The sequence below is a fragment of the Paracoccidioides lutzii genome, assembly GCF_000150705.2.
Source record: "Paracoccidioides lutzii Pb01 unplaced genomic scaffold supercont2.2, whole genome shotgun sequence".
NCBI lineage: Eukaryota > Fungi > Ascomycota > Eurotiomycetes > Onygenales > Ajellomycetaceae > Paracoccidioides > Paracoccidioides lutzii.
Genome location: NW_015440948.1, coordinates 29,003 through 42,871, shown reverse-complemented (window position 1 = coordinate 42,871; position 13,869 = coordinate 29,003). Strand labels below are relative to the sequence as shown.

Below are 13,869 nucleotides of genomic sequence, written 5' to 3'. Positions count from 1 at the left end.
GATAATGGGCGAAGCCCGGACTTGTTTTCAAAACTTCAACTGTTTCAATTATTTTGAATTGCCATTTTCTTGCATTTCTCTTTCCCTTTACCTTCGACTTTTCTTTCTTATACCATCTTTTCTCTTTTCTGTGGCTTATAACTGCACCCTGGTTCCTGAACTGATATTCCAACAAATTTCGATCCCCCTAAAAATTTTCTCGAACCTTGATTCTAGCTCTCCCTTATTCTCCACATCCTTCCCCCTCTTCAATCTGCTAGCTCTCCCCAAGGATCTTTGGATCGTCCCTTTTGTCGTAAAAGGTCTCCTTTTGAACAACCATTTTGTCTTCTAAGATTGCCCAGTTTTGTTTTTCTTTGTTTTTGCTATTTGCTCTGCAATGTGTCCTGTAGCCACTTCTTTTTGTTTCTTTCACTAAATTATACCACTTGTCCTGCCGTTTGATTTTTCTTTTTTCTTTTTTCATTCTGGTTTTGTTTTGCTTTCTTTTTTTTTTTGAGATACTGTCTACATCCCTGTTTTTGATATTCCTTCCTTTTTACCAGTATATTTGTCCCATGTGTCTTTTCGATAAATCTATAAAATCAGGCTTTAGGAGTGCGATGCGCTTGCATGGTCTATTAGGATAAGGCCTCTCCCAAATTACTGCCTTCAGAGTTACCTATGTTGAGGAAACGAAGGAAGGTGGTTCGTCGTCACTCAGGAACAGAACGCGGCAATGAATCATCCATTTGTCGATATGTTCTATCTCTACCCCCAAAACCCCAAACCCCAACTCGTCCAAAAAAATTACATATCCATTGCTTTTTCCGCCTTCTATGAAATCAGAAATATGGTTGTTATCAAAGATCCTGAGCGCAAAAGCCAATTTTACTTCTAATTGTTAATTGATGTGCATTTCGCTTTTAATTTAGTTTAATTTTAATTTAATATTTATTTCCACTCCCCCCCTCCTCTTCAATGTCTTTCACTACCATACCGCTTCATCTCGAGTTCTCGTGATCCATAGGTTTTAAATATTATAATTTTTTCTCGAATCCTATATCCCACTTTGCGGACAACCAACCACTACTAGTTTGCTCTGAACGGCACTCATTATTTCTCTTTGTATTGACATCTCCATGGATAGATAGGTTCACCTTAAGAGTTTATTTTTGCTGTATAATATCTTCTTCCCGCTCAATCATTAAGCGCTGGTGTTTATCGTGCTTAGCTACATTTATCATCTCGTGGTTTTCAACTAATTAACTCTTGGTCTTCGGGCGGGTCCAAGTGGGCTATATAAATTAACTAATTGACTACTTTATTGAGCCGATCTGGCTCACTCTCGTTTCTTCCCCAACAACGTTTTCAACATATCAGCTAGGCCCACAACGACGGACCTCCTCTTTGACGTGTCTTCTTCATTCTCCTTTGCGCCGTCGTCAGCTGATTTGGATTGTTGGATAAAATTCCCTTGGCCACCGCGCTGTATATCGGAACCGAAAAGGAACGGTTAGAATATGGGGTTTATGAATTATGTTTTTTGACGGAAATGTTGGAGAGAGAACAAAAAAAAAAAAAAGAAAACAAAAAAAAGCGAATGCGAGACATACTCCGGTATGATAATCACCCTCTTGGGATGGATGGATTGCAAGCACTGGAATTATGTCGGCGTCATGTGGCTGTTTCGTGGTTGGAGGGAGGTCCGTAGCGGCAATGTTGCCTGCTCCGCCGCGCTACAAGTGTACCAAAAAGGAAAAAGATGATGAGTCGAGTGTCTGGTAAAAGCCAGTGATCGGGAAAAGGGGAGAAAGGGGAGAATAAAAACGGACATGACGTTAAGAACATGAACGAGGCCGGAAGGGACAATGCAAGAAAAAGGCAGTAGAGTACGTACACCAGCAGAATAAGCTCCATCGCCCTGATCGCCTTCTGGACCCTGGCGTGTGATCTCAGCATCTACATATCTGTTATGAATGTTAGATGATGCGCATCTTCCGACTTCCGTCTGATTCATTGCATGAAGCGCAGGAAGAGCAATCATGGAAAAATGTTGAACAGATATTGCGCTACGTACTCTGTAGAATCTGCGCTGATATTTCCTTGACCTGCAAAGCATCGAGAGTTGTCAGCACGTGCCCAGACCGAATCATTCTCCTAATAAATCTACAGTCCATACCTCCTCGACCATGAGACACGATTGGCGCTGAACCCATCTTCTTTTCTTTTTGTGTTCCACCGCAGCTGCTCGCCCTTTCCGTCTGGTATTCAGGGGCTCGAAATGGAGGCAACGGAAGAAGAATCGGAGCTTGATTGTATGAATAACATTCTCCGTAATTAGCAAAACGCAGTTGTTTCTCATCGAAGTGTATATCTATCCAATGACTGAAGGTTGGAGTGCGGCAGCTTGCTGTGAAAGGGGCTCCAATCAACAGAAGAAAGTGAAATATTGATGGAGATATTCGCCAATACCTTTTGTTCTTCGTGATGCTACCCAACAAGCGGGAATGAATGGTGATAGAATTGGTCATTGGAAATTGCATTGATAGATACATTTCGACTAAGGGGGAGAGAGACACGAAATATCACAACACACCTTCACTATAATGGATAATGGCACGGGGACAGGGGGGTGGGGGGGGGAGATATGCGATGTTGTGGCCTCTCTGGCAAAGACGCTGTAAAGAAGTTGTATCCTGTTTGATGAAGGAATCCGAAGCCGAAATGCAGCTTCTCTTGGGGCTAAGCTATCCGGGAACAGCACCTTGCCCCCGCGAACTGAAGCCACTGACTGATTTTGGTCGGGGAGAGACGAAGTTCCAAGGCTACGTGCGGTCTAGCTATGGATGCAAAAGTCAGCATCGATTCGGCTCAAAAAAGGGAAAATTTGGGACTTGCGGAAGCAGGTGTTTAAATACGGTGCAATTATCAATCAGCCAGGAATCAATCCCCTTCCAAAAATATCGTGGTTCTCGTAGCCAAAGGAGGGAACAAAGGAGGACGCAACACGCAACATTCCCCGCTGGATGGCGGAGGAGGAGGAGGAGGAGGAGGAAGCGGGGCGCTGCGACGGACTTGATAGGACATCCAGCTCCGGCGAGGCGCTAGTCCTCATCCGGGCAGCCAAGCAAGCCCGCGCCAGATAAGATACGCAGCAGTCCCCTTTTCCCCCGGCCAACCGCCGCCTGTCACCGCCTGTCACCGCCTGTCACCGCCTGTCCAGCTATCGCGATTGTGGCCCTGGCCAGGCTCAAGCAGAGATACCGCCCAGCCCCCACGGGTCCGGTGCTTACCGCGGCGCCATCCCACGGTTAGCGATAGCGGGTGGTTGAGTGCCTGTTGATAAGGTGATTCCTGGTGCAGAGGACCCGATCGTGTTCAAAAAGCCTCCACTCACGCTGAGACTTGTCTTGCCTTTAGTCGGTCGCAGGGTGGTTACTCTACATACACCTAACACTGGCCATTGGTTCGTTCCGGTCTGCGTCCGCGCAAATCATCAACTGAGGGGGGATTGATGTAATCATCGTCTTTTCAATTCCTTGCATTTTGCTCCTGCACTTTTTGAATCAACGGACTTCGTAGTGCATATAGACTTAATAAAATTCGTTGGATCCATGGATGAATGCGATCCAGGAGCGGAACAAAAAGAGTGGGACGCTAGCCGTCAAACTCAAATCCAATCTCTACCATCGGATAAGTTTAATTTACTCCTCTTCGTCCTTTGTATACCCATATATATATATATATGATTTCTCTTTATGATGAAAGTGAAATCTCCCGTTGCTTTTTATTTTCTTGAGTCCGGGGATACACTGATTTCCCCCGATTATTTCGGTTCGGGGAAGAACATTTTCCTCCACTGAACTCCGGCTGCCAGGTTTGGAAAAGAGAGCATTCGTAAACGGCATCTAACAGCAGGCGAATTAATGGGGACAATAGAAGACCTCCTATACCCGCTCCGCTGAGGATGAAGCCCATGGCTAAACCACGGTAGCGGTCAAGATGCTCAGGGATAACAGTCAGCATCGGAGAGTAGAGCATTAAACTCCCTATCCCGTACAAGAGCCCTTGAGTTAACAAAAGATGCCATCCCTGAGCCATAGGATCAGGATTAGCCAATGCAATTGTCATTAAATGGACATTACATCAAAAAAAGAGAAATTAAAAAGGGAATACTTTAACCCGGATTACTTGTACTTGCGCTGGCAAGCCCATAAGCCAAGCCCATCAAAATGCTGCCTTTCGATTTTGCTTTTATTTCCTTCGACTCTGGTTCATCAACGGGTTAACAAAATGTAGAATTAAGGGTAATAGCAGCAAGCTCTGTTTTGAGCCAGTGAAGGCGGAGTAATAATTGATTTATTTATTTGCTCGCCGCGTAGTAGTCTTAAAAAAAAAAAAAAAAGACGCCGTAGGAAAGATTTGGGTTCCGATGGTCGTAATGACTGAGAGGACAGCATTTAACGACACCATCAACTGGCGCTTGCGTGTGGTTCGATGCCAGTCCGTGCTGGAATAACAGCTCCAGCTCCAGCTTCCGAAGGAGGACTATCAATCTCCAGCGACTGAAGGGTTAGTTACGTGAACCTTTGATGACATTCCAGGCTATAGTTTCCCCGTAGTTACAAATCCGGGATCAAGAGGAATGAGAATATAGCACCAGAGAACGATCAATAAAGCACGCAGATCGAGATACGGCTCAAGCAGACAAAAATACATTCAAATGTAGCAGATGCGAATGGAAGAAAGGCGAGCTGGAGAGCTGGGGAGCATTCCTACCTGTATTTTATCCAGCAACATTGCCCAACCAAACCAAAAATAAAACAAAACAAAATAAAATAAAATAAATAAATAAATAGATTCCATCGACATCTTGAACAGCCGTTTTTGGCACTTTCGTTGACAATGACATTGGGAAAGGTTGCGCCAACTAGACTCGAGGCCGAAAGTGCCAAACCGGCTTGCTTGCTTTGGCAGAAAGTAACTAGTTGAAGATTCCCATGCCGAGCTGCCATGTCCCCTTTCCAAAAAGACACTATGGGTATGGACAAGACCCCTGACTGAGGTTCGGCGATCAAAAAACTCTTTCATGACCGCTTCTTGAATCCTCAAATGATGACTCCAAAACCTCTGCCTTCCATCCTTTGGCAGAACTGAAGCCTCGAGATGGTCAATTCATCTACAGTTCAAAGAACATTATGATCTGTGTACGTCTTCATGATCTGAACGTGTTGAGGACATGACATGTAGTGTTTTGGCATATAGCAACATTAACAGCAACCCCTCCCTATCTATTTATTGCTGCTAAAGTTAAAAGAGGTAACAGAAAGAAGAGGACTGAGATTCAAGAAACACATATCAATGATACAGACACTCATTATTAAAGCAGAGGGGTGATGTGAGAAGAGAGAAACCTGTATATATATTTATCGGAGAAAACCGTAATTAGACACAGAAGGGGCAAAGACAAAAACAAAAACAAAAAAAAAAAAAAAAAACAAAAAATCCCAATAATATCCATTAACTTCAACAAAATGAAACAAGATACTACAACAGCAAAAAAGGTTTCCCACCTCGTTTTCTATCCATGTTCCTGCGATATCTAGTTGTTCTGTTTGGTTGGAGCCGGACCACCTGTGGTTGGCAGACCCATGAAAATCTTGAAGGCGTCGTAACTGGAAGAGTGTGATGTCAGCATCAGATTTTATTACCAGCTCAGCGGAGCAGGCACAATATTGGGAGCAATAGACATACATCATCCACTGGAGGCCGGTCTATCACATAAAACGGTTAGTTAGATAATCAGAAGAGTTGTAGGGAGGTAGTGCTGAGGATGATGGGAGACAACATACCAAGGTGCCGATCATAACAATTCTTACGGGGAGGCCGTTCCAAAGTCCCATAAACCCAATGTCTTTGTAAATTCGACTCATAGCACCGCCGAACGCCTCGCCGGGTAAGCGATTGGCATTGAGTTTGCTAACCATGACATCGGCCGGGTGCGACACGATAGCGCAGAGAATACCAGCCAGGTAACCGCCAGTAAAAGCAACGGCGGTTTGTGAACTTTTATTATAGTCGGACTTTTGGCCTGGAAGACGATTATAGATCATCTCCACTATTGTCTCGAATGAAGCGAACTTCATCATGGTGTATGGGATTTGTCTTCCCCAGAGCGGGTAGAGACCTTTGTACAATCTTTGCAAGTGTGGACCTACGTTAGCCTGTCCTAGCTCTATAGAAGATACAAAATCGGCTAAAATGATTAGTTACCCTGCAATGCCCTCCTTCGCAGTGATCTGAGAAATTCCGGAAAATGTTCCAGTCGCAAAAGGAGGGATTGTAGTTTGCATTCGAACCTTTACGGCTTCGAATGGACAAAGCGCAACATCTGCAACGAACTCCGCAGACGCACTTGCAGTCAAGTACAGCGATGTCTTCCAGCGGCGAGCCTTTTCTTCTCCGACAAGATCTCCGTAGAATTTCTTAAAGAATTCATATCCACCGTATTTAAACGCTCCTTGGGCCTAAACATAATTAATGGTGTTACTTAGAAACATTGATTTGTGCTTTGACAATGGTCACTTGCAAAAAGGAAAGAAAGGGACTGCTTACGGAGTATCCAAAAAATGTCGGACTCCAACCAGTGAAAATGCCGCGGATACCTTCCGCACGACCAATTTTTCCCCAGGCCTCGAAATTTCCCTTGTACATCTTGGCATCGACCTGGCGACGGCATTTCACCAGGTCTAAAGGAGTGACCATAGTGTGCGTCAAGCCCTGCGTATTACCATTGGCAATGAATCCTTACGAGAGGTATGAAGAATACTAAGGATATCGAAGGGAGCACAAAAACTGCAAAGCCAAGAATATCCAGATCATACTCACGCAGGCAAGCATCCCTCCAAATGTACAAGCAGCATAGTATTTTGGGCTATACAACTCGATTTGGCCAGTCTTAGACTGGATTTTAGCGCTGGCCTTCTCTAGTTCATGGGTAGCAGATTTTCCCACTGCTTCGGCTTTATGTTTGACATCGTCGATGGCGCTCCAGGCTGGGAATAATGGCCTCTCTTTCGCAGGTTCAGCTACTTGCTTTCTCTGCTGGTTAGAGCCAAACAGCGGATGTCTCGAGCCAAACGTGGTGGCAAGAGTGTCCTGGTTGGGAAGGATGGAGGAAGGCATGGTGATAGTTTGTGAATATACTAAAGCCAATTAAGTCAATCACTGTGAACCCATTGAACTGATAAGTCAACATCGAAGAGATAGGCAGTCGCAGATATCAACCCACTCTGAACGAGGATTGCAGAACTAGGTACTTGTTTTTGAGGTCAGTGTGGGGGGTTATCCTGGTCTGACAAGCTGGCGGCGGGATGACGTCGACGTGCTTGGCTGAGTATGGAGCTCCTAAATCCGTAGATAACAGTGAAAGTCGCGAAGGAGCACGATAGGTACGGTGCCACAACCTAGTAATGTAATTGAATCCGCAATCAATGCATTCAAGTGTCTCAGACTCGCCAGAGCACCGTGTCTGGGGACGATATGAAGACGGATGACGTCCGGTGAGGTCGGCGGTAAGCGGCTCCACAACCGCTCCGCTAAACCCAATAGGGACGATGTGGCACGGCCCGTGTTTATCCGAATACTCGGGATCATTTTGCTTAATAACCAACTGCTAGCACGTTAAGTAAACTAACTATAGTCAGTTAGACTACTGGCAAAAAGGCCCAATTGCCAGTCTAACGCTTGGACAAACAACTAGTTACGTGCATATGCCTAACAACTAATTATTGATGGCTTCAAGTTGGAGTCAGGATCCCACTATTACCGAAGATAGAAACAGGAAGAGAATTATGGAGTCCCACGTTTAGCCAGATTCTGCCCGTTGACCCCAAATCCTAATCTGCTCACTCCTCTTTCACCGATCTGAGCCACCTCAATAACAGCCATACAAACAAACCCCCACGCTTTTCCATATCGATTCGATCCCATACCGACCCCGCGAACAACAGGAGCATTGAACCCTATAACCCCTAACATACACTAGGCATAAACATATTTGTATTCGTTCAATATCCGCTCACGATGACATCCTACTCCTCCGCATGCCAGGCCTATGAGCGCGAACAGTTACCCAAGAACGGGATCCCACCCCCAATCGCCTCCCCATTATCATCCTTAATGTCCGACAAATACCGCGGGGTAAAAACTCCCAGCAAAAAAAAAATAAAGAAGAAGAAAAGAAAAAGAAAGAAAAAAAAAAAAAATCCAAAGTAAATAGCATAATGTATAGGAACCTAACAATTCTCATAACAGGCCACAGTCGAAGACCTCGACCCACCCGCTGCCCTCTCAACATTTCCGCAGGACCTGATCTCCACCGCCTTACTCACAGCTTACGAGCGCGACTACACACACCTAACCGTAATCTCCTCCTCCTCACGCTCGCTACTTGGATATCTCAGCATTCCACGACTAAAAACCCTACTAAGGGAAGGCATCGTTAAAGAATCTGATCCGGTGGAGAAAGCCATGTTGCGGTTCCGGAGGCGTGGACATGTTTATAAGATTATCACGATGGAGATGCCGCTGGAGGAGCTGGAGCGGTTTTTTGATGGGGAGATGGTGAAGGAGGATGGAACCGTGGGAATGAGGGAGAGGCAGGATTTTGCTGTGATAACGGATGCGAGTCGCAAGTTCGTGTTGGGTGTTGCTACCAGGGAGGATTTGGAGAATTTTGTCAAGAGAAGGCCTGGTTGATGGGGTGTGGAGATGGGCTAATGAACTTATTATTTTCTCAGCGGGATCCTCTAAAAGATCGCCATACGTCTGAAAACAAAATACCTTGATGGTACAGCGGGAATGACGATAAGCTGTTCTTCCTAGTTGTTCTGACTCTTCCTTTCTCTCCTTGTATCCTGGCATGATATTCGACATATATGCAAAATTGATAACGATGCAATACGCAATGAAGTAATATTAGACGGAATGAGTATATATCAATACTATTTGAGAAGCATGTACAAACACTACATGGGTAGTCAACAATATTCAAAATAGAAAAACCTGTAAATGTGTCATATATTAACATAACAATTATTATAGATTCTCCAAGCTGTTGGAATTTTATCCGTGTATAAATGAATAATGAATCATTCAAATTTATCCAAGATAGGATAACAGGGGGAAAACGGGGTATTTGAAAAATATTACCACATCGATAATATAGCAAAATGTTCCCATTTTATGGAGAGCATATTTAATGAGAGCAACAGGAAAGCCCCATGTTCAGAGGCTATATGCACTCAGGTAGTCAAAAGGTGGCGAGCCAGCAAGTTGGCGTTCATGAAAGCAAGGTCTGGTATATACGTAATATTATAAAGCCAGCGAAACAGCAATCAAGAACATGAGATCTCACAGATCTGAGATGCATATACATGGAGATGTCGATTTCCATCTCATCGAATATACTTTAACCTCCTCGTACCCTCCGCAGCCACGAGTGCGCTTATAGCACCAATAAACAGACACACCGCAATTGCATTGGGTCCTTCATGGTTGCGATTTATCCACCCGCCACTATTCTGTTCGCCAGCGGCTGGTTTTGTAGCTCCATCTGCCGCCATTGAGGTCGCTCCTGACTCGAAGATGCTGAATACAATCCAGGAAATGAATGTGCCAACAAATTGTGGAAGCGTGCTAAATACATTAAGCACTCCAAGATAAACACCGGCAAGTTCACCAGTAGAAGAACCCTCCTCACCCTGATCTGTGTCGCTGCCACTCTCCAAATCCGGGTTCGAGCTGTGATTCAGGCGGAGGAGGGAGGGTTCGCGATCTTCAAGCTCAACGTCATAATTAATGAGGGCAGAGTTCTGTCTATTGAAGGTAGCGGAGGTTATCATGGTGACTGAGGATTTTCTATTGAAGGAAGGAATGGTAAGGCGGTTTATTTCCACGCCCATGAATGCAAAGGGTGCCCAGCAGCTTACTGCCCACGGGATTCCGCAGATAGCTACGAGTAATGTGGTGGATTGGACGGAGCGGGCGGCCGGGGCGAATATCATCATTATGAAGAATACGATGTGTGAGATCATCCATGCCGTTTGGAGGTCGGGACGAGCAAAGTTGATTTTGTTAAAAAGTCTGATAATGCCCAGGGGTGGGCGGCGGGCAGGAGTCGATCTTTTGGTATCTGGGGAGAGAACAACAAAGGGGAGGAGGACGGAACTGATGAAAGTGATCAAGGAGAATATTACAAGGGACATGCTGCCGATGCGGCCAACATCTCCTAACGTATCTGAGGAATTTTCAACGGCTTCTTTAGGTGCTTCATAGCGGAAATATGTCTCCCCTACCCATGTGGTGCTGTAGAAGAGAAACGGAAACCACCCTGTTAATTTCACATGTTAACTATAACAATTAATTCAATCCTCAGAGAAACGAGGCCTACCAATCCAAGCCCAGAATTGTGCCCAACAGATGGCCCTTATCCGTGGTGGCAAGTTGGCTGTCGTTCTGAACAATTGGACTAGCATCTTTACTACCCCTATTTTCTTGTCGGAATCCCTGGCCGCATTGAGGATTAATATTTTGGCAGATTCAGCAAAACCGGGCCAAGGCATCGTACACCTAACTAACCTAACTGAGATCAACACCCTCTCTTTGACAGCATACGAGGTAACAGATACTGCAAAAATCAACAAAGCCGCGGCTATCACAGTAATTTGCTTAAACTGCGTATCACCCAGCGTATGGCCGAATATTGCCAGCATATCCACTGAACAAACTGCATATCCTAAAAGATGGCCAACAGCCGTCATCCGGCTTGCTAATGCGTGTTAATTACTAGAAATGAAACATAAGACATGATGGGTGACGTACCCCATGCAGACCCAAGTTGTTGTTGCGGAATAGGTAAAGTGTCGACGATTAAACTACGACAAGACGCTTGAACTACACTAATCAGCAGATTGACAATAAATATGATAATGATCCCGTTCAAGGAGTGAAAAGTAAGGCTTCCCCGCAACGTACCGACATTAATTGAAAAATCGACAGCATATACGATAATCACTGCTATTGCAATCGTTACGCTTTTCCTCTGTTTCAAAGTTAGCACCCATTGCACAAAATGCAACTTAAAAAAGAGCCTGTTCTCCGTTATTTTCAATTCCAGCTGAGCAAGCCAACATGTTATAATATTATCTTCCTGCAAAATGACATCCCATAACACTCCAACCCCAAAAGACTGTATAATAAGATGAAAGAAAGTCTCACACATACTGTATCTTCAGCGGAGATAAACATGCCCACTAAATTCGGTGCCCAACATAAAACCAGCAGAAAAAATCCAACAACAAGCGAGCCACCAACCATGAACGGTCGTCTACGTCCCCATTTTGACGTCGAGCGATCCGTGATTACCCCAATCAGAGGTTGCACTATCAATCCGGATAGTGGACCGACAATCCATACTAGCGACGTTCGTGATTTCGTTAAACCAAGTTGGAGGAGATATGGTGTGAAATCTGCAGTTTTTTTCCCAGGAAGGTTAGCGGTATTTATTTTTCTGTGAATCCATAGAGTAGATAGCTAAGTAGCTAAATTGTGTAGGTTAAAGAATGAGATGGAGAAAGTAAAACGCAGCATGGATACGAGAGGGTGTAGACAGAGAGAAAAGGGGAATGGAGAATAGGGGATTTAATTTACATGTCATTTCAACGCCCCATGTAAATCTTTACACGTGAAAAGGGTTCCAAAGGTTTGGGAGAACAAACCCCCAAGCAATAAAAGTCAACAATTGCAAGCCCCATCATATCAATCCACTTCTCCTAATTGCACATATGGAATGAGGGAAAGGTATTTAGGGAGAGGTATGCACTTGCGGGGTAATCTGGAAGGGGAAAACGAGGAATAAGGTTTGTCATAAACGCACTGTAGGCCAACCAGGCTGAATGTCAGCAATGCCAGCTTCATGGCCTCTGTTCGGCCTTTGATAGAGGGTGTGCCAACCCATGACGCTGTTTGCTGCATAGCATGTGACTGGTCGCAATCAGGATGTCGCAGGGCCGGAGTGTGCTTTCAATATTAGATCCGGCGGTGTATTTGGAGAGAGATTCGAGAAGGATGCGACAGCTCTTCCCTTTGTCAACAACTTGCCAAATTCACGAATAAACGCTTCAATTGGGACGTCGAGGTTGTTGCGTCTATTCTAACATATCGATGGATGGGGATGGGATGCCGTTTCGAATCACAGAACCAGTATGGGATGAAAATCTTGGAAGGAAAGGAATGGCAAAAATAGATTAAAACAAGACATCTGTCTCTATATCAACATCAATTAAATGTCACCAATTTACGACAGCAAGGGTGGGACATAAAGATACTAAACGTGTAAACAGGGGTTATTAAGATGATTTCAAGGTAAAGCTGTCTCTGTAGCGGCTGGATTGGTCAGCGTTATTACTAATAACGTAGCTAATGTGGGACGTCTAAAGTGGTAGGTTGTATTGGTTTAGCCTATCTCGGGGATGCTATAATACTACTGTGCGGTGCGCTAGTCCATAATAGGAAGCCCAGGCCCCAACAACCAATCAATCACCTAATGGATCAATCATCCTAACGGATTAAATCACCGGATCACCCCCACCATTCTATTTGACAAAATTTCAAATTAAGCAACAACCACGAGGAATTCTATATAGAAATTATATAGGATAGACACTTAGGTCTGTTGGTACTGCCTATTACTATGTCCAGGGGTATTACGCTTGCTGCAGGTTGGGGGTCTTCACTTCTTAGTCCTTGGTTCAAATCCTCAACCCCTTCCTCTGTATGTTGATCAGGCTCCTGAGGTCTAGCAGTCCTAGCTAACGCGTCTTGAGCTGCTAGTATTCCTTTCTTAGCTATATAAAGACATGATTTCTCTCTCTTTCACTTCTGCCTGGTGTTGACAGGTCTCAGCTCTGTGTTTTTCTTTGCTAATATAGCAGCACTATGCATGACCAGCTGATATCTCTTCTCTATTCCCTGGCTGTATGAGAGATGGCTTATTATCTTCCTCAGCTCTAGCGATCACTCTGGCTGTTGAGATAACCCTCATCATAAAGTCAATCTCATCAAAATTGTAGATATCCTTCAGCACAATTCCACACTTCTTTATTGTACAATTCACAAAGGTAAATCATTCCTGTAGGATCTTTGAATTCTCACACCGAGCTCACTGATAGTCATATTTGTGTGAGAACTTTGTCTTTAGTTCAGGATGCTGTTGTATAAATCTATTGACTCAACATTCTTCTATGATTGTAGAAGCACTGAATCCACACTCTGCAAGTAGTAGATTGGCAATTTCTTGTACAGTCATGATTCAGAGAGACTGTCCTCTCTCATTCATTAAGATTATTCATTGAACTAGAGATTCTTCTTCTGTAGAGATCAGTTTTTGATTTTTTAATTGAGCATTCACATACATGATTTGATCGCGTAGTCTATAGGCCAGGGAGGAATAGAGAATGTTACATAACTTAAACAGCAGCTCTAGTAGTTGTATTTTGCTGAGCTTTATAAGCTTTAATGACTAATAAAAGCCTGTCTTCCTGATTAGAAGCCCTCATAGTGAGGGTGGTTGGCATACTGAATTTTTTAATGAGCATGAAATGATGTGGATGAAAGGTGATCCGTCAGGTGATTGATTAGTTAGTTAGTTATGTTAGCTGACTAAGCGCGAGCTACCCTTGAGCTGCTGGCGTGGATCAATAGATCATCAAAATCAAACAATCCAATGGTTAATATATCAGAGCAAAATATCCATGCGGGGTGTGGGGCGGGAGGAAAGTATATATCGTCCAATGAATAACAAGCGTACACCTCTTTCACTCTCGA

At 44.3% G+C, this 13,869-nt stretch overlaps 5 protein-coding genes across 5 annotated transcripts; 2 read left to right on the top strand and 3 right to left on the bottom strand.

Moving 5' to 3' along the window:
- Positions 1–1,321: 1,321 nt before the first annotated feature.
- Positions 1,322–2,198, bottom strand: PAAG_00640 (hypothetical protein; the record flags this gene model as incomplete). Its single annotated transcript, XM_015844089.1, has 5 exons — positions 1,322–1,468; positions 1,596–1,718; positions 1,880–1,949; positions 2,060–2,090; positions 2,162–2,198. The coding sequence occupies 5 exons, from the start codon at positions 2,196–2,198 to the stop codon at positions 1,322–1,324; spliced, it is 408 nt and encodes a 135-aa protein (XP_015700870.1).
- Positions 2,199–2,706: 508 nt separating this feature from the next.
- Positions 2,707–3,128, top strand: PAAG_11144 (hypothetical protein; the record flags this gene model as incomplete). The annotated part of the gene is made up of 2 exons (XM_015846844.1): positions 2,707–2,811; positions 2,961–3,128. 2 exons carry the CDS (start codon positions 2,707–2,709, stop codon positions 3,126–3,128), a joined length of 273 nt encoding a protein of 90 aa, XP_015703451.1.
- A 2,456-nt stretch (positions 3,129–5,584) lies between these two features.
- Positions 5,585–7,167, bottom strand: PAAG_00639 (phosphate carrier protein; the record flags this gene model as incomplete). Its single annotated transcript, XM_002796734.2, has 6 exons — positions 5,585–5,657; positions 5,737–5,756; positions 5,835–6,180; positions 6,256–6,509; positions 6,598–6,762; positions 6,871–7,167. 6 exons carry the CDS (start codon positions 7,165–7,167, stop codon positions 5,585–5,587), a joined length of 1,155 nt encoding a protein of 384 aa, XP_002796780.1.
- Positions 7,168–8,067: 900 nt separating this feature from the next.
- Positions 8,068–8,742, top strand: PAAG_00638 (hypothetical protein; the record flags this gene model as incomplete). Its single annotated transcript, XM_002796733.2, has 2 exons — positions 8,068–8,184; positions 8,299–8,742. 2 exons carry the CDS (start codon positions 8,068–8,070, stop codon positions 8,740–8,742), a joined length of 561 nt encoding a protein of 186 aa, XP_002796779.1.
- Positions 8,743–9,440: 698 nt separating this feature from the next.
- On the bottom strand, positions 9,441–12,001 carry PAAG_00637 (sucrose transport protein; the record flags this gene model as incomplete). The annotated part of the gene is made up of 7 exons (XM_015844088.1): positions 9,441–10,375; positions 10,436–10,551; positions 10,624–10,813; positions 10,867–10,938; positions 11,020–11,086; positions 11,269–11,513; positions 11,932–12,001. 7 exons carry the CDS (start codon positions 11,999–12,001, stop codon positions 9,441–9,443), a joined length of 1,695 nt encoding a protein of 564 aa, XP_015700869.1.
- Positions 12,002–13,869: the final 1,868 nt, after the last annotated feature.